At 43.9% G+C, this 21072-nt stretch overlaps 2 protein-coding genes across 2 annotated transcripts in view; one reads left to right on the plus strand and one right to left on the minus strand.

The window, feature by feature from the left end:
* LOC124294122 overlaps positions 1 to 21072 on the plus strand; it is a 172802-nt gene that overhangs the window by 36360 nt on the left and 115370 nt on the right. The gene's annotated exons all lie outside the window — the stretch shown is intronic.
* On the minus strand, positions 1257 to 3922 carry LOC124294092 (solute carrier family 22 member 13-like). The gene is made up of 5 exons (XM_046737951.1): positions 3808 to 3922; positions 3349 to 3737; positions 2734 to 3176; positions 1958 to 2678; positions 1257 to 1550 (listed from the first exon to the last, which is right to left on the minus strand). The coding sequence occupies exons 1-5, from the start codon at positions 3920 to 3922 to the stop codon at positions 1257 to 1259; spliced, it is 1962 nt and encodes a 653-aa protein (XP_046593907.1).

The raw sequence follows: 21072 nt of genomic DNA on the forward strand, positions 1-21072 counted from the left end.
AGAAATGAAACCTGAATCCTCAACCGCCCGCGCGACGACTGCGGGCACAATCCGAAAAATGCACCGCTAAACGAAACCACATGCGCTATCCTCGGCCTGATCTGAAAGAGTGGCCCTAATTTCCGTGATTTAGAAAATGTATTTTCAAAATAGCCCTCGACCCTGGGTCAAAGCCATTTGCATGTCGGAGAAAACGGTTGTCTGAAGAACGTGGCTCCAAAGTGTATGGAATTTGTTTCCATGTTAAAAATAACGAGGAATTGTTTTATGAAAATTTATGAGGAACAGTCATTACTCCTTCATGTTTTAGTGGATTCGAATACATGAGCTTTCGAGAAAACTTAATTTTCGGAATTTTTTTACGACCTTTTGAGTCGTCTTCGAAATGGCAGATCTAACGTAGCGGACTTGAGGTAAAGCAAAGTTATTAACCATTCGATGCTAATTTCTTTACACACGGTGTAGTATTTACATATATTGAAATAATAATACGCGAAATGGAATTTGAAATGAGCAACTCCGAAACACCCCGAATGTTTATCGAGTTGCAGTTGAATTTAGTGATTATTTGATTTTACTTTGGTGAAAGTCAGGGAAAAAGAGATATCGATATCGGAGATCAGTCGTGGATTTAGAAGTTGAGGCGAAAAGCTAAAAAATTCTCCAGTAACCAATTTTTTCACAACAGTAATTGAATGTATCAAAAAAGCTCTCGCAAAACAAGTTTATTATACGCGATCACTTTTCGTATAAGAGATGATAATTATCTTGTCGGAGCCGCTAGAACATGAAGGATCAGTAGTGATCGAGGGTTGGTGTTGGACAACTTTTTCCACTATCTGTCATCCATGAATCAAGGTCCCAAATGAATGTTCATTAAGAAGAAACGTCTCGATATTTTTTTTGGCAGGGTAACAAATCCCAATTGCTCCGGAGCTGCGTCCTTTGCTACAAACGGATTACTTCATGCCGTTGAAAGTAGTTCGATCATTTTATTCCAGTATGTACAATTAATTCCGAACATTCATTGGGTCTCTCGACGTAACAAGTTACGCAATTAATCAAATGAGGATCAGCTCCGTGGTTTGGGGCTGATGAATCTGCGCTACCGTTGAACGTCTAGGGTTTTCTAACCACCTAGATTTAACAACACCGCGAGGTTAACATGCGGCTGGTTCTCTTCCTTTAAAGAGGAAATGCATCCACGCAGAGCCTGGTTTCATACGAAGGCTTGCCACGATGGTCAATTTCACGTCTCAAACGTTGGTCTTGCTGGATCCTGGCGAGGCTGGTCTACTACTGTCGTTGAAGGTGACTCGGTTGCTCCTCGAGGACAGGCTCATTCCCTCGGAGTTGACCTGCCGCGACCAGACCGAAAGACGATACTTGCTCCCAACGGCGCCTGAGATGATGCTGCTCCTCAGGATCTCGCCTCGGATCGCCGGCCGCTGGGCGTGAAGGTGATGCTTGTTCGGCTTGGGTTCAAGCTGCTTGGGTGCGAGGCACGGCATGTCGAAGAACCTCTGGTCCTTGCCGAACTCTTCGCCCTCCTGCAACACGGTTATTAACGGCTGCAGTCACGTTTCGATATCGCATCTCCGTACCCAGGGAGAAAAAATGTATCTACAGCAGTACTAGACCGACTCAGAATGTCAAGGTTAATTTCATGGGCGAACTTGATACCATCGCCCGCGTCTCCTGTCCGATGATCTCCAGGCCATTCAAGGTGTAACCGATAGTGAGTCGTTCTCGGGTTACCCACGTCATGATACTTACTCGCCGATCAGCCGTCAGCCATATGCCGCGATCGTGTCCGACATGATCTACTCTCGTTGGTCACAAAAAACGGTTGACAAAAAACGCACCCACGATATTTCCATGATACCTATGCGATCACTCGGTGCAGCTCTAATCGAGTAGAAAAAACGCCGAGTAAGTTACCCGACGTTATAATCACCTGCAACGTTTGGGACAGTTCTTGGTCCAACGTTTCTGGAAGAAAGAGGCAGAGAATCCCGCCGATGGTCGATAGAATCCCAAGAACTACGACCGGCACTTGACAAGCGAATATCCTCGTGTAAGCGATGAAGGGGGAGAGGATGGCTGTCGCGTACCCGAATATGTGAATGACGGCGACTCCCTTCGCTCGCACCACCGTCGGTAGAAGTTCGGCGGCGTACTGCAGCCCAATGGTGTACGATATGTTGATGAGGAACCTCCCGACCAGTCCGAAGGCGGCGAAGTACACACCGCTGGTCATAGATGCAAAGAAGCAGGCCAAGCCCGAGAGAAACATCGACGCAAAGGACAACCACCTCCGGCCGTAGTAGTCGAGGGTGAAGGCGACGAATATGTCAGCAGGAAAGGTCGTCGCTGAGGATATGGTGAACGTGAAGAATATGTCGAGCCCCATGGTGCCGAGGTTCCTTATATGGCCGTCGAAGACCATAGCGATTATGCCCCAAATGGCTATCAGCAGTATTGTGATTCGCCGTAGTCTCGGCGTTCGTAGAAGGTCCAAGACCCTCGATTCTTCGTTGCGAATGAATCGCACGACGTTTTCCGAATCCTCCTTGAAATCGGCGTACAGGCTGTCAGGCACCGAGGTTTTGTTCACACTTTGGATCCTGCGCATTATCTTGATCGCATCGCTGATTCTTCCCTGACAAGCCAGCCACCTAAAATATACGAAAAGTGGACTGCTGCTTTCCAGTGATCTCAGATCGAATTCACCTGACGCTTTCGGGAACCACGATCGGCGTCACTACCGCGAATGCCAGCGGCGCTGACGTTACGATAGCGATACTCTTCCAGTTCGAGAGACGCAGTGCCAGCCACGGGAGCGTGCAGCAAGCCAAGGGAAAGCATATTGCGATCGACAAGTTCGCCACCCAGGTTCTCCACTTCGGACCGACGTACTCGAGCACCAGGATATACATCATCGTGAAGTTGTTGTCGGATGCGAAACCGACGAGGAACCTGCACACTCCGAAATGCCAGAAGCGTCGTGCAAATACCGTTGCCATCCCGGCGAAAAAACCGAACATGTTTGCCACTACCAACACCGGGATCCTTCCGTACTTGTCCGCCATCCATCCGAATAGAATCCCGCCGAATATCGAACCCACGAAGAATATGCTCTGGGCCAGGTTTACCAGGTACTGCTTGTCGCAGACCTGAAATGAGACCTTTTGTGGAAATAAACTACACATTCATCCCCAACGTTGAAGGCTGACTCTGAATCGTTGAGAGTTTATCCGTAAGAACAATTTGAGTCTGACCATTGAACCTGAGGGTCTACCCTGAAGAACGGTTAGTTTAGCCGTCGAATTCGGAAGGTCGACTCACCCATTCCAGCTCCGAAGCGATCGTTGTGTAGGGAACATCGCTCGACGTGAACTTGAACTCCCAACTGTGACAGCGCTGCATCGGCCACTTGGGGTCCGGGCTTTGAACCGAGAGTAGAGTCGCCAACGGTACGTCGTACATCCAGCACCTAGAGAACGGTAGCTCGTGACCTTCGTAGGGTACGTCTTCGCTGGGAGGTATTCCCCGGCGCCTGACCTCCTCCCGAGACATGCCATCGACCTCCGGCAGCTTGCACCAGTGCTCCTCTGGCACCAGAGTCATGAACATTTGACCGAAGTAGACGAAGACGTTGAAGAAGCCGAAGGGCATCAGCATAACCGACACCATGCGCTGGTAGAGTCCAAAGTCGCCTCGGAGCCAACGTTTTTCTGTAAGGTTATGCAAATTTCGAGAAACTCATCGAGTCGCGGGGGCTCGTATTTACGAAACGCCGTTCACCGAGATAGTGGAGGATGTCGTCGAGCGTCACTATGCTCGTCAACGAAGAGCTAAGCTCGTCCGAATCGGAATCCTCGATGCTGTCAATGTCCGCGGACGGTCGCACAGTCGGCATTCTAACCTAAGAGCGTAAAAACAGACGTCAGATTTCGCGGCCACCGAACGTAGCGTCGAAAACAAAATTGTCTGGAGCTTAACGTTCATGCTCGTGGCGAAATTGCCTGGCTCATAATCTCACTTCAGACTTGATGTAAAATAAAGGAAAATACTCCTCTCCCCGCTCGTTTCCCAGCCAATCGCAGCACCCGTTTAGCTAATGTGTATAACGAGCCCCTGGGAGATTATCGAGGGTGATATATAAGGGCGGGGGTAAACTACCCCTCGCTCACGCCTCCACCATCCGCTACTCGCGGCAATGATGGAGGCGTTTCGTGCAGGACGCCTGCTGAATTTCCAATTTGCAATATAAGGTAATCCTACCCGATTTACATATTATTATGGAAATTGTCTTCCACTCTCCGTGCGGTCGTACGTAACGTTGGCAAGTTTGTTTTTTTTTTTTTACCCTTCTTCCTTTCTCTCTTCACCTCGGAACGCCGCAGATTCTTGTAGGAAATCGCGTCACTACTCGCATATTCACTCTTTACTCATAACATAATAAACCGTCCGTATCGTCGAAACGAAGTTTTCGTCTCTGTACATACTTGATGCACGATTACGAAGAACATCAACGACTATCAAGAACGACGCAGCTCGAATAGGTGGTAAATATTTATGTAGCTGATTGTTCATCGGTATATTGAAACAACAATTATCAAAACTTTGCAATTTGGGAAGGATGAATGTTCCGGCACCGTTGACACGGTAAGCTGTTTGCTCACCTGAACTTCCTCCCCCCCCCCTCCCCCCCGATCTTACGTCCCGGAAACGATTCCCGGATCGATGGTACGCCGAATCAGTACTTCGGGATTCGTTCCCGCAGACAAGAACGAATTTTGACGTTGACACGAAAGACCCTCGGCGATGAGATCGGTCAGAACCGCAGTTTTCTGGCCTCCCAATAAGGGCGCGTTTCCCTTGAGAAAAGGAAACGCCGGGGACACTTGCCAACTGTTGTACTAAAAGACGGGGAATTAGTGAAGGACTAGCTGCAGAGAGGAAAGGAAAGAAACTGGAAAAGCTTATACATGTATACTCGGAGGATGAGGGGAGGGGAGGCTGAAGGGAAATCGATTTAGATCCGGGCGATATAATTAATTACGAAATTAATTCGGACTCTCGTCATAAGCCGCCGGGGCTTCGGGGGTGAAATCAAGTTTTGGGTATTCGTAATGGTGATGGGTTGTTCGTCCGCACGGATTCCGGGCAAATCACGTCCAACTATTCTTGAGTGTATTACCTAAACGACCGGTAGGTTCCACCGCGCAAGTACCGTCGCCATGGCGACACTGCGGCGAAACCCCACCCTTGCAGGCCAATCAATAACTTATCAAAACATCATCCCCCGCACGGCCGTTTTTCATCCCCCCCTTTTCGAGCCACTGCATGGCTCTCCTACCTCCACAATCCTCGCCATGGCGGCTATTTACATTTTACGTTCCAGACAATTACTTTTCGGGATAACTTATATACATACCCGGGACAAAACTCCCCTTGTAGTGTTCAGCCCTTCGTCCTTCGGAGAAATGTATTATTACGAGACGACCGGCTTTTATCTCTTTCGTTCTTGAACGATTCCTCCCAACTTTTCCTCCCTTCTCTTCGCATTCTTATTATCTTAAACGCTACGATATTTACAGCGCGTTCGAAGAATATATATGTATATGTATGTATATATATATGTACCACGGGGAAAATTATCGCTTAACGAACGGACAAGAAGACGGGTTTCGGTGTCGGGGCAAATCATCGGATCAGATTATACGTACGGTGTAATTCATCACGACCCCCAGCTCGATAAAATCGCACCGCGGCCTCTCCCTACCAATTTGCCACCCTTTCTCGACCCCGCAGTTACAGTTACAGCTTACAACCCCCTCGGGGTACCCTCGCAACATTAGCTAACCGTTCGCTGATTGGTCCGACGATTAGGGGTTGATTTGCTCCGTGAAATTACTCTCGCTATGCTTCATACCGCAAACTCCGTCCCGTCTCGTCTACGGAGGATGACCTCCAGAAATTGCAGGGAAAAGGTTTTTACGCTATGTTTTAGTTTCGGGTCATCTTTCTCTGGAGGTATTGTCCGCAGTTCATCGCACACGGACTGTTTGGGGGAGAGTTTTCTCACGTGTAACGACGGCTTAAGTATGGCCACATCACCGCGGTTTAAAGACTTCATTATTTTTCATTCTCGTATCCTCGGCTTTCTTGTTAGTTGTTACGGAGGATGGATGCCTGGCGTCGCCTCGAGGCATCGGCGAGGGTTCTTCTTGTTAAAATTCTCCGAACTGCGTGGCATCCCTCCCCTTCGCTTCTTTGTCTCATTCTCAGTTGTTCCCCCATCTCGGTTCTCTTCATTTTCATTTCACAACGGCAGACACACGCTGGTATGTATATATTTGCCCGCGAATCTTACGCGTCTATCATACCCTCAAATACCTCTGTCCCTTTTTCTTTCTTCTTATTTTTATCTTTATCTTTGTCTGCGGCCTGTTTGCACAACCGCGACGACTCACGCGATACCAATTTCACCGAGACTCTTTGCCGGACGGTCCTAACCCGACGTGTGTATGTGTTCAACGTATCGTACAAATCTCTTATAATTATTACCTTTCAACAAAACCAGAACATCTTTAGCCGCCTGCTCGCTTATCCGCCCAAGGGCAATCATCGTTACTCATATAGCTCCTTTGAAGAAGCTGTACCTTGTAATATCGTACTGATCCTTAACGCTTGTACCCAACGCGATTCTCCGTTCGCTCGAATTCACTCAACAAATTTCTCTTTCTTTCACCTTATCGAGAACGAATTAAAAACTGAATATCTGCCCGTCTTCGATTCCAATCCTCCCATTATGCTCAAGAACGGATTAATACGGTCAAGATATTGCTCACATACCGCTAAAACGTTGTGTTTCTAGTGATTTATTACCAACATCGCTTAGTGTCTAGTGATAAAGTTAGCGAAGGCAAGATTAGTAAAGTGTCGAATTCAACGCTGATTAAATCACCTTCTGAGTTTTCTCAGCCACAGTCAGATCGTAGATATTGGACAATTTGTTCTTTCATAATTCCTTGATATATACACTTGAATAAACGCTGCGTTGATGCGTGCATGATTTTATGTGCTGAGAGAGTGAGAAAGAGAGAGAGAGAGGAGGAGGTACAGTGAGAAAAATTTTTTTAAAGGATCGATTACCATGAAAGCGTAATAAATACTAATTGATCCAGTGGTTCGAATAAATTTCCGACCAGAGCTGATATCCATATAGATGGCGTGAAAGTATTCACTGGTTGAGATGCTTCAGCAACTCACACTCTACATCACGTGTAGATTGGTACCCCGCGTTTTCATCACTCTGTTAAATTGATGAGAGTTTGAATTAGAGGGAACGCAAACCCGAGAATCGTATAGGAACGAGGATTCTTTCAGTGATTTATTCGAAAGCAATCAAATGGTCCGCAATGAATATCCTGAATTACTGAATTGATCCTCCTATATGAATTTGATTCATAATTTCGAATAACGACAGTACGATCTTTTTCAGTTTATTTAAAAATATTATCGGACTAACAATATGACAGTTTTTGCACGAATAATTTGTGCCAACTTACAATCATTCATTGTACTCGATATTGGAAGAACAATGATTTTCACAATGTGAATAAAGGTATTTGCACCTATAGTAATGTGTCGCTGATCAAGGTTGAACATTGAAAGCGTAAAATCGATGTTCATTTTTGTTTTTGAATTTCTGACTGTGGTTCGGATTTGAAAAGGAAAAAGCATCCATCCAAGATCTATTATAGAATCTTGGTGATCGGTCAATTAGGTAAACGTATTTTTAGTTAACGTTTCGACCCGGATATGGGCTAAAAATACGTTTACCTGATTGACCGATCACCAAGATTCTATAATAGATTACATACGAGGTAGAGAATTCTTATTCATCCATCCAAGATGTCTGAAGGATTGTTAATTCTACTGTTTTTTTGTTTCGAGATAATTTCGTTGGAATTGCGCGATCTTCAAAGAGACGAAACTGTAATTCGTGAAATGACCTTAAAATTGAGACAGTCGAAAAATATAGTGAGGTAAAGATGTAGATTGCCAGAATATATAATTCTATTCTATTCTATTCTATTCTTACTTTCCTACATTTTGACTTTTCTCTATTTTTACCTCTTCATATTTTGACTTTTCTGTAATTCGTCTCATTTATATATTTTCATATTCTCCAAATAAAATTTCCGCGTTTTTCCAAATTCGATAATTTGAAATCATTTTTATTATTTATAAGTTTCTTTTACTTCAAAATATAAAACGGCGGTAACTTTTAATTGTACTATACAATAATTATATAATAAATTCATTGGTCATTTGTTTTTTTTTCTTTTTATACTTTTACGTATGAAAAGCATACCTAACAGCAGACGTGCCAATAATCCCAATCGCTTATTCCGTTAAATGTAGCACAGGTTTATCAGTCGTAATCTACGAATATGATTAAGGAAATAATTCGTCTCGGGTAACTTATGTGAAAGATTATTTACTAATTATAATCGAATTGAATTTCAGTCTTGAATTGAACCATCGATACAAGATCACACAATGATGCGAAAATTCTCTCCAAAATCATTGATAACCAAGTTTTTAAAATAAAAATTCTAAAATTTCGAATTTATGTCTTCTGTGTTAAAGAGTGCTGTATTATCAGATTTGCCCTGTGCAGTCTAAAAAAATTCCCATCGTTCAAAGAAATTCGAGGAAAAGCTAATGTTTCATCATCTCCAGTATAACCACGATGTTGAGCCGTTGTAATTTTTTCCTACTTTTTTCTCTTCATTGTAAGAACGCCTGCAAGGATTGAATAGCAAGAATAAAAAGAAGGATAAGAAAAAACGAAGAAAAAATAAACAAAATGGGCGTCGACGATGAAGGGGGTTTGGCAGAGAGATTTAAAGAGAGAGAGAGAGAGAGAGAGAGAGAGCTATTCAGAGAGCAAGAGAGTTGCCTCGAAGGGGGAGAAACGGCGAGCGCGAAACGTACATTACAATAAATCAGGCGTGGTCTGACGTGAATGTAAAATTGCCGGAACCGATATACATAGGAACGTACACATCGCATGATACGCAAACATATGTGTAAAAATTTACCCGCCAACAGGGTCGTCAGACCGATAGTCGCGATCAACCCCGTCGTCGCCCTGCTGCCGGGAGGCTAGCTGGCGAGGGTTGCAGCGGCAAAATCCGGCTCGAAACGGAATGGAAGAGGCTGACGGAGATGGCCGACGAACGTCGTTCCGCGTTGGAAGGGGTGGGGGAAAGCCCTAGGAGTGATTTGTCAATTGTCAATTGTCACGATGGCCCCGAACTGTCTGGTATATAACCGGAGGACGAAGAGCCCGCGGAGCCCATTGTCGACGAAGCCCGCTACCTACGAGCTTGCAATTTATCGATGACCCTGATCTGCCTGGAGTCGGCATATGCACACCGCACTCGAAAGGGATCCGAATCCCGGGAGCCCGAGGAACCACGGGGAACGGTCGAAAGGGCATCATTGAATCGATCCGGAGTATCAGGATCAGGGAGTTCATTACACATCGATGTCCCCAAGACTTTTCAATGTGTAACCTGTTCGTATTCTCGTTAATGGTAGACGGAAAGAATTTAACGTAAGTTTTACTATCCCAAGGTGAATATATGGACAGCAAGTTTTTGGAGAGAAATGTACATCAATTTTTTCTAGATCTAACTTATTATCAGTTTCGTAAATCATGCTACAATTGTTTTAGATTTAACTCGAAAAAAATCCTGTCAATGTATTTGATACAGGAGATGTAAGATCTGCAATGTTTTTCTTTCCGTGTGTAATTGATACGCGATAGAAAGATAGGTGGGATCAATTTTTTTATCGCATAGATCGGGTAGAAGAATTTGAACGAGAATTGAAGCTAAAAAAATTTGAAACAAAAATCGCCACCTTATAATTTTAATATATTAACTTTGAACGAGATGAGTTTTTCATACAACGAGTAGGTATCAATAATGTTTCACTCGATCACGATTTACCAAATTTCATACAATGCAAATTACCGTATCGCGTCGTTACAATAACGTCACTAAGTTCAAACTCGCGGTATTGAAAGGTTAACGCGACTAGTTCCGAATCCACGTTACGCTTTAACCCGGAGTTGGAAAAAGTTGGGTGATCAATTTGCCGGATATTGAGAAGAGTCGGAGCGTCGGGCGGGAATCGCGTTGATCCAGTTTCGAAATGGGTATTCGGTCGAGTGTATCGAGTCGGTCTTTCCGATAATAGGTTATCCGAGTGAAGCATGGTGATCGGGTGGATCCGCGCACCCACGGAGCCGAGATATCGGAGGCCGGATTGTAAACCGTGGAAAGGATAGGCTATAAACAAGACAATTTCGTTGGCAATTCCCTGGAAATCCATAAATATCTTGCGGGGGGTGGCGGCGGCCTCGATTAAGAGGACACCGTGTCGCGGTGGCGGCCGCCATCTTGGTAAAAGACATTGCGGTCAAACAATTGAATGTCTCCCTCGACGGGCATCCGCTCCGTCCCTTTTTCCCCGTTCCTACGATCTGCAGCCATTTGTGTTTCGCTTTTTCTCATTCTTCCATTTTACACCCCCCCCCCCCCCCCCTTTCCTCTCCCCCTTATCTTTTTATCTCTCTCCTCGTTCTCCCTTTGACACGGCTACGTATACCTGCAGACGCCCTCTTCTTCCTTCAGCTCCTCGATCCCGAATTGAAATAGCGATTCCGATTGGGATTCGGAAAATTCTATTTCCTCTTTCCTTCACACACACACACACGCATACATGTACTTCTATACACACGTCTATTCCTCGCTGGAGATAAAAATGTTTACGATGAAACTGAATATGTACCTGAATCCAGTTCCGTGGAATGGGATTTTATTTCCTTCGAGGGATTTCTCGTCGCTTCTTCACACACTCTGAAGCCTATCGTTTCGCTTTAACAAGTACGAGCTACTCGTGTGGTTTTATCCTTGGGATCAGGTTTCGCCAAATTCTCGGGATAATTGCATCGCTTGCAGGCTTTTCACGCGGCAATCAAATGTTCCATGTATGCAACTCTCGAGCTACAAGATGCATCTGGATTCTACAAGTGTATTTGTGCCAATGATACAGGATCTTTGTTAGCAGTTCGGCAGTTTTTTGAGGAAAGCAATTCTTCGCAAATTTTATCATGTTTAAGATTGTTGAACGGTGAAAGAAGACTATATTTTCGTTCAATGATAATAATACGGGGTTAATTCACTGAAATGAAACATCGTCGCATTGAGTCGATTCGCCTCACAAGCTTACGAAAATTGAGACCATTTCGACTGAGAAGACTGGCCACTTACGGCAGGCATGTCCAGGATTCAAGAGTACCAAAACCGACGAGGGTCTATACACATAAATGGAGGGTCTATGTTGGTACGGTGATCTGAAGGTCTGCGAAAAGAGTGAATTTACTCAAACACAGCAACGCATCGAGTCAATTCACTCCGTGTAAGCATGCAGAAATTAGGACCATTCGGAGTTTTGGCTACTTGGACCGAGGAGACTGACCACTTACGCGACGGTCCGAGCTCGAGATTGCGAAAACCAATAAGGGTCTGTGATGAAGATGCAGACCGCGATCCATGCTCGGAGAACGTCTGGCATTGTATGAAATAATCGTCGAATGGTGACGAAGCGAAAGAGTTGAGGGTTTGCGAGGGTGTGCATGGAACGCGTTCGCAGAGAAACACACAACGAAGCTGTCCTCGATTGGCGTAGGATCGCAAATAGGCGCCATGTTGGCACGGAGCTGAGGGGTCGCCATGGATACCACTCCACTTACCGCACAATAACAATGGGACACAACCGAGTCGTGGATGGGATTCTGCGACATTTGGTAATGCGGTTCGCTTAGCGTCGCTTCCGTCCCGCCACCCTGCCAGCGCCAGATATATACGCAGAAGTATAATAATACCCGGTTCCGTTTTCCACCCCTCGATCTGCCCCCTGACCTCCACCGTAACCGAGTTAACGTCCCTGTTATACCTACTCTCTCACATCTCCTCGCTCTTGAGATATCGTACCCGTTAACTCTCAAGTCCCAACACCGCCAGACACCTCGGTAACTATTGCATGACACCCCGTTACACACTAGCCGATAAATTTTAACCGGAAATTATCTATCGAACATCTTATTACGTGAATAGGTGAGGCGGTGATTTGATCAAATTTTGATTTCGGAATAGAGGGTAAAAATACTGTTTTACATGTTTTCAATACATTCAATTGGGAAAATTGTCGTGTTTCAATTCATCAAAATTGGCTCCTTTGGACTACAAAAAACAAATTTTTAAGGTCATTCGGAAAGTAAAATTCGGATATCAGGATTCGATTGATATTTAATCATAGCCTATGGTAGTCCTCACCTATCAGTGTTCAATATCTGGCTCATGGTCGTGTCATGGTGATACGTGTACTAACACGTTTTCACAGTTTTAGCGAAAATACATTCTTCGATTGAGTTATATTCATGCCCGAGAGAACCTTCTGTGTACGAACATTTTGCGTCGAATTTCATACTTATATTCAAAATGTTCCCTAGCGTTGATCCATTTCCGTTTCCTGTTTTGTCCGATCCCATTATCTTGTACCTTGCGTTTTATTTCTTCCCGTAAAATTTCAACTCACCGTTACACTTGGCGTATTACGCCGTAAAGTTATGATCGTGTTATTCAAAACTGGGATCCAAAGGTCAGATATCAATGATCAATGATCAAACTTGAAAAATTGCTCGGATCGAAACTATAAAGATTTTTTTAGGCTCTGCTTCATTGGTTTGAAAAAATTTCGCGAAACATTAAAGTCTGCACTTACTAAACTTCGATAGATTTCGTCAAACTTTGTAGAAAAAGAAAATGTGACAGACTTGACGGAGTTTCGTGATTTCAAAAAAAAATTTATCAGTCCTCGTTAACAGCTTGACCAGAATTCCATGAGGTTTTATTGTATTTAAATTCGGGCCCCTGATCATCGGTATCAGTCATCGCGATTTGAGGGATTGGTAAACGATCGAAGCGTGATTCTCGATTTGCGGTTGGATTCTAGATTCGAACGAAATCGGTTTAATTGTATCTGCATCGCGGTGAATCCGTGCGTTAAAAAGAAATCCACGCATGTGAATTTTCGGCGCAGAAGAGAGGAAACGCGGAATGCGGCCGCGGCCGAAACGGGCCGAGGAGCCGGAGGAAGGCGCGCATTCAAATCGTCGTGCGGATCTTCTCCCCAGGCCAAGCGGGATTGACATTGAGCGATGTCGCACTTTCGCGGCCGCGCGAATGCAAGCCTGAGGCCGTGATGCCGCCGCGGAAACTGTCGCCCCGTGAGAATCCCGCCGTCGTTTGACGAGCTGAAGGGGGAGTAAAAAGGGAGAGAATGAGACCGCGGACTGCAGAAAACCCGCGCGAGATCAGAGAATTTTTACCGTCCCTTATACCTCGGTCATACTGTATTTCCGAATTCATTACCTTGTACCTTATTTACGTGCCGCGAATGAATAGCCAATGCGTACCAAGTAATCGTGGCCTACGGATAAACGACTCGTGAGATGAAAAAATGTTGCGTGATAGACGCGTGGGAATGTCTTGATTGCGATATTTTTATTGAAATGTTGCTGCGGGATTCTCGGGGAAAATTGTTACCTCGCGACTTTATGCATTTTTGAAAGTTTGGAGAACTTAGCTAGGAAAAATGTATTAATATTTTGCATAATCGAAATTCTCTAAAATGTAAGATTTGTAGAATACAGTGATTTGGGTGGGGATAGAAACTTGGAAGGGTCGATATTTCGAATGGACGATATATCGAAATTTCAGACATGCAAAAATAAGATGACGAACGATGAATTGTTCGAAATCTTGATTTTTGAAAGTGTCACAGATTAGAACGAATAGTAATCAGTGATACTTCAAAATATCAAGATTTCGAACGATTCATCTTTTGTTATTTTATTTTCGCTTGTTTGAAATTTCGATATATCAGCCATTCGAAATATTGACCTTTATAAGTTTTGACCCCCACCCAGTGATTTTTCAAAAATGGTTAGTTACCATAACTCTAGTGAATTTAACCTCGATTCTTTTTCCGGCTCCATTAAGTATTGTAGGAATGAAAGGAAAATTTTGTGTACAAATAACTATCTACAGTGTGATTATAGTTGCCAACATTAAATTTTCTCGCAATTTTTCACCATCATCAAACCATCCCACCAGTTACGTAAAAATGTGGTCCGCGTGGCTATATCCAAAAAGAAATTTTCCAGTTACACGTACAAAACTAATTTTCTATTTTGTAACCAGATGCGCATTTCTCGTTTATTCGAAAAATGAAAATAGCCAAGAATATGTACAAGAAGTAATTTTCCTCGGCGCATAATGTCTGCAAGCTTGATTGACAAAGCGAATATTTTACTCCCGGCTGTAGGCATGTGTGTACAAGTATGTATAAAAAACATTAAGGGAAAATAAGATGCATGGCTCGGAACCGTGCCACCTACAGAGTCGGCTTATTGATAGGCCAAGGAGCGCAAGGCGATGCAGATTGAAATTCAGAGTACGGCACTGATCCTTGAATACAGTGTAGCCGCGTAGTTGCAGCAAATAACTTGAGGGGTATTTTCACCGCTTGCAACATTAATATACCTACACACCGGACGAACGTATCGGTGTTAGAGAATCGTCGAACAGAAGAAATAAAGAAATTTAAAAGAATAAGAAAAATGAGAATATACCGCGAGGATCGAGGACAGGAGGAATAACAAAATGGGGCGACAAACAGATTGCCGCGAATCTGGCAGCGGGCGGTGAATGTATGAATGCTGGACGTTGAGGACAGGGTGATGGAAGCGTGCAACTTATGCATACCGTGTAAGTGACGCGCATCCATTATTCATACTAATAAAATAATGCGAGGGGGGAGGGGGGGGGGGGGGGGGGAGGAGGAGATATCCGAGGGATTCGCGCGGCGCGAGACGCGTTCGGTTTTCGAAGCAAAAACGGACCCGGACAGCTCCAGACCCAGGACCTTAAATTGTGTCACAGCTCCGACCACGGCGTCCTTCTTCTTCCTAGGAGCTCCTCTTTTTCCGAGCTCTGATCCTGGGCTCTGCACCTGGCGTTGGCTGATCGCCGTCCCGCATGAGCATATATTCGATATCAATTTACACGGTATTTTGCACGCTGGAGACGATGATGATGATGATGATGATGATGATGATGACGATGATGATGATCATCATCACCAACGATCGAAGCGATTGACCGTTTCTTGCTTCCGTGATTCGCGACTCGCCGCGTGCATGGGCATCTCGGGATCGGCGAACAAGACCGAAGAAAGAGAGAGGCACAAATGTCAAGTTCCATTCAGCTATGTTAAAAGGCGGTGTAAACGAACGCTATTACCGGAACACGTCGGCCACCGCATTCCTTCGTCTCCTCCTGACTCGCTTGTTCACCGGCATTCCCGCTTTTGCATAACAAGGTGCCGCCTCCATTTAGCCGACTATTATACCATTGACTACTTGGCCAATCTGTTTGTTCCTCGCTTAATTCATCGTCGGAGAAATGCGCGGCACGAATTACTGCTGCTAAATGCCGCTGCTATAAACAACCGTTTTTCCATAAAAAATGTTACACACTTTTATATATAAAAGTTCACATGGTCCAAGCGCTCGATACTCTTTCATGTCTTCTACAACATTCGTCTCTTGGGCATTTAATGGGTATGCCTTTTTAGTCCGCCAAACTTCAGTCATCTTTGGATGCGTTCGCAAGTCTTTTTCATCACTGTTAATTACTACATATATCCTGAAAGAACTGTGAGCTGAATATTCAATGAGTATGTATCTTCAGTCAGTCAAATCTCAGCGATCTTCTTATCAGTCTACAGACCTTTTTCATCACTGAATACGTGTATCCAACCTGAAAGAATCGTTAGTTGGATTTCAGGCGCAGTATTCAATGAGTATAATGTCTCTTCATTCCATGAATTTTCAACTATCTTCCGATGAGTCCAAACCGGAAGAGCTATGACATGAATTTGAGACACAATACCTAATCGGAATATTATCACTGGAAACGGTGACATCCCCGGTCGAAATTTAGCGCATTTACATTTGACCCTTGGTAGGTTGATATAAACCAACTTCCAAAGAAACTGAACCTAGAAATGCTACATTGAATCTCTGACTTATAAAAATTTAAGAACAAACCCTACATTGAACCTCCAACTCCTGAGAGATTCAAAGAACAAACCCTTCAGTAGACGATTGAAACTATTTTAAAGCTATTCAATCTGCGGCTGATCCATTGAACCTGTGACTCCTCTTCCATAGATATATTATTACAGCGACATTCGATTGTTCACAACGTATAATTCACGGGCTATTTCGAGCCAACTTTGATAAGTTTCAATAACATTTAGATATTAAGTATTGCATTTCGACCGTATTTATTCAACGTTCTTGCGAATACAAGAACTCTTTCAACCAGAGGAGCTTCGAGTTACTACAAATACAAAATTCTAAAATTTAAACATACCCTACTTTGCGTTTAAGTTTGATAAATTGGGAAATTTTTGACATTTTTAGCGTCAAAGCAGGGTCAATTAAATCGCATCGAAACAGAATCTACTTCACTATCTCCAAGCCCTACGTAGGCGCTAAATTTCGACTCGGGCTGATTCTGCTAGCGCGACTGACGAGCCTGCACAATGCGAGAGAAGTTGAGTCGGCGTTATCGAGGGTTGTTAGCGTTCGGTGTAATATGCCGACAAGAAATGCGCCGTGAAGACTGCGCTGCTGCAGTCCGGACGGCGTGAGCGTGGGATTATGATTACCGTACGAATGAAGAAACGCTGCTGCACCGGTCGTCTAATGAGTCACGGTAAGCTGGTGAGAGGAAAAGCGAGAATGAGAGCGATCTGCGTCATTTTAGTAACTGTACCCAGGCACAACTCGAGCCATTAAAAGCACGCAAAACATTCTTCGAATTGATGCATATCCTCTTTTCAATCGTTTGGACTCAATCTGTTGGGAACAATGGTGTCTACATTCCTTCAAGTTCACCAGGGATAAGAAATAATGACTGGGAACTCGAGTTTCACTTAAGAGTAAATAGTTTTTATCAATTTTATCGCATTCTTTACAAAGTGCTAGGAGATATTTTATATTTTTTACTGATTCCCTGTTTCCGTTTGTCTCGAGACACGTAGTTTTTATCAGAATCCACGATTATGTGCCAGATCTTTCCTTTATTTTTTCCGTCTGATATAATATGTACAGTCGAAATTCTTAATATAATTGGAATAAGAATATGTATCTTCTTTATAACGTTACGCCAGAACTTTCACGATAAAGTTTTAGTTTCAACAATTTTCGACGATTCATCAGGTGGTACCGTCCGATAAAAATAGCGCAAAGACGAAAAGATTGAGATACGGAAGTTCAGTCTATGTTTGCTCATTTTTACGTTTGGACATTGTTTCGACCGGTCTGTATACTTGAAACATCGTTCAAAGATTAATTATTCTAACGCGGAGACATTATTTTTGGATTAATCTCAAGGGTACGCAATTCTTACCGAATACCGGCAAAGTTTAAACCGTCCGTGGATGTCCGGTTTGTTCTTCGGAGACCAAAGAAGAAGACTAAGAATTTGGGAACTGAAACGTATTAAGAGCGCTGTATACGATTACTGCATGGCAGAAGTATTCGGGGGCGAGTTAACCAGCCCAGCTGGGCAATGTCGACTGTTGAATTTCGTCGCCGTCTCTCCTTTCGGGGCAAAAACGTCAGCGAAGGGAATTCCTGATGCGTCCGCCCCTCTCGCTTCGCCTCCTTGTTTTTCCCGTTCAGTTGCGGAATCCTTGCGTGCCTCTGTCTTCTTCGCGGGTTTCGTCGGCGTCGCTCGCGCATTAAAAATGTATCAATCTCAAAGAGGACGTCGCGTCGGTGCGTTGCCTTGCCAGGACCAAAGTGACCGGGAACTTGGCGTCGTTCTCACTCTGTTTTGCTAGGCCCGTCAGAGCTTATTCGTCTCCTCGACTCGTTTCCGAACACGGAATGTGTTTAGGCCCGAACCATAAAGAATATCGCCGCGATGAAATGAGCTATTGCCTCGAAAAAGTTGAGATCGGTTGGCATCCTGCTTTTTAATAAATTCCCCAAGTTCTTACGGGAGCTCAGTTCAAATTAATAGCTCGCATTGTCTTGTGTTGAAATTATTTCTCTTTTAAATCACGACGGTTCTCGAATTGCTTCAGAAATTACTTCGAAGGATATTTTCAAATCAGCGATTGCAACGTCGATTAATGCTTTCGAAATTGCGATTTAATAATTGATCCCTGTAGAAACATTCGAGCAATGTTGTAAATGACACAGGATTTTCACAAATTTGTTTCAAACAAACCAAATGCGACGCCAACTGTATTTATCGACCTTCAACACTGTTTTCAGTCTTATCGAGAAGCATGTGAAACGTGATCGTCAAACTCGTGCTCACGCCATTAAGAAAAACCTTACTACTTTAACTTGTTCAAGCGTGTTGCAGGAATGACGAAGTGCCAGGATACCGATGGTTACCTTATGGTGTCGAGCTGTAATGTTCAGCGTCAGGAATTCCTGAACGCGTAGAGGTTGAAAAAGCGTGAACATGGGTTCGTCGATGACAAAATGCGTTGTATTGTGCATGTACCTCATATCCGTACGATGCAGGATTCCGGGCTGACAAAGGTGCTAATTTCCGGACGGCAATGAAGACAGCAGCGTTTATTTCGTGAAAACATTGCGGAATGGGAACGTGTTATGAGAAAACGGTGATCGACGAAGGGGAACACAAAGAGAGGGGAAAAACGCTGGCTGGATCGTTGATGATAACATCAGTTTCGCCGTCGAGGGTCTCGTCCTCGTCCTGGAGGATCCTGCTCCTTCTCTTTGCGCCCTCTCTCGTGTGTCTCTTCTGTCCGTCGACTCGCTGTTCCTGTAATTTGTATCGAAACAGGCTAGAATCACAACGCGCGCGGCGCGTCGGCACCGGGCAAAAGCCCCGGCATAAATGTTCCTCTTGTCTTGTTCTTGTTCCCTCTGGAACCGCGTCCTGGTCCCCGTATTTCGCGGTTTCGCCTCCGCCTCGGGAGCCCGCGATCCGCTCGACGTTGCTCTTATTTTTCGGCTCACTCCACGTCGCGTTTTTTGCTCGCATTTCTACGACTGATCCCGCCTGAAAACCATCCGCTAACAAGCAACTCCGGATCACGAATTGTGATGCGCCTGACACTTTAGAGATGTTTGCCTGCCTGCCTGCCTGTCTGTCCGACCAGTCCTTCCTTCCCTAGCTTCGTTTGGTCATCTCGCCTCACTCTCGGACCACGTATAACATCAATGGACTGAGGTTTTCCTGATGGACGACCATATTCGGGGGGCCACCAGTTTATACGATCGAACGCCAAACTGATTTTGCTCGTGCCGCCTTTTTTCTTCAATTCTTGTCCAATCATTTTCTCTCTTTTCAACCTTTTGTCTCTGTAGAAGAACGAGTACCTGCAAAATATGGTGTTAGAGAGGTCTTGTGAATTTTTATAGGTAACCGATTTGCAACTGCTCTAACTTAAATTTGGTTCCAGATTTGAAATTTTTTCGTGTATTAGACTTATGGACTTTATTTTTCTATCGAACTTAAGCATTCCAGGTTTTTAGAGCGATGGGTGATAATACGATTGCGTTTGATATGATTTCACGCTCAAACAAATTTTACACAGAATCAAAACTAATATTTGTTCTATTTGCGAATGCTCGGAAAACCTGGTTTTAATACGAACATCGTTTTTTTTTTTTTCTTTTTTATCGCCGTTGCTGAAAATCAATCCAAAAATTAATTTCACATTCTAAAAAATAGAACTTTTTTCTTAAACAACACTACGTTGAGTTATATTTTTCTTGCGAGAAAAAATAATTAACAATGTTTCTTTTCAAACGATAACGTTCAGGGGTTCGAAATTTTCAGTATTTTAATATTTTCGGCTCCTGGTCATGTTCGAATTACAATTACAGCGGAATCTTCCTTTAAATTTACATCAAGCTATATCGGAGAAGCGGTAATTTCAAACGTGTGTCCCTCGGATTTTCGGCTAATTAAAAATAAGAGGGAGGGGGATGGACGGACGGGCATGCACACACTCTTATAATTGGCGATTGACAACTTCCTTTCCCGCGTCGATTGTTCGGAGAGATAACGGGCTGTCGATACCTCTTGGTGTCCGTTCTTTTATTTCTTTGTTTGTACGTGTCGAGCCGCCCTTGCATTCGACATCTCGAACACACCACGTTTTCTATCCCGTTCTTCGATCCAGATTCAGATCCCGAAAGGGCGTCACTCACTCATCGAATCCGTCGATCTTCCAAACGAGAGCCGTCAATTTATCTTCTGTTAATCTAGTAATTAATTTTAAACGGAATATAATTGGTCAGTCGTAATTTAGAAGCTCGTTCTTCTTTTTCGCCTCTCTTTCTTTCTAGATCTTTTTTTTGTTTCCCGGTGTCCTTTTCTCTTTGTCTCTCTTGTTTGTTTGTTTGTTTTTTTTTTTTTTCTTACTACCTCGTTTTTGCTCCTGTTTCATCTGTTTTTCGTCGCTGTAGTCAGTTGGCGTGGTTATTAGCCAAGACCGGTTGTCCAACGAGATTGACTCGTTGAGTTCCAGCTCCACGTGCAATCTCAACGACAATACTCCTGCTCCCACACGATTATCCGGCCAATCTTGATTCTCTGGTCTATTACGAAATTATTACACGTCTACTGGGCCAATTGGTCCTTCTCCGACAACTTCACGACACTCTTTTTTCCTCGTTACAAACAAATTTCCACAATTTGTTGAACGAAAACATTTTCGATATAAAATTCTTACGCCTGAGTTAGAAAACAAACTATCCGAATCTCAATTGACTCAGCGATTCGAAATACCAAAAACTACAGAAATATTTCGTTTGGAGTATAGGAACATAAAATCCCAAATACAGAATTT

The sequence above is a fragment of the Neodiprion lecontei genome, chromosome 4 (assembly GCF_021901455.1).
Source record: "Neodiprion lecontei isolate iyNeoLeco1 chromosome 4, iyNeoLeco1.1, whole genome shotgun sequence".
NCBI classification, from domain to species: Eukaryota; Metazoa; Arthropoda; class Insecta; order Hymenoptera; family Diprionidae; genus Neodiprion; species Neodiprion lecontei.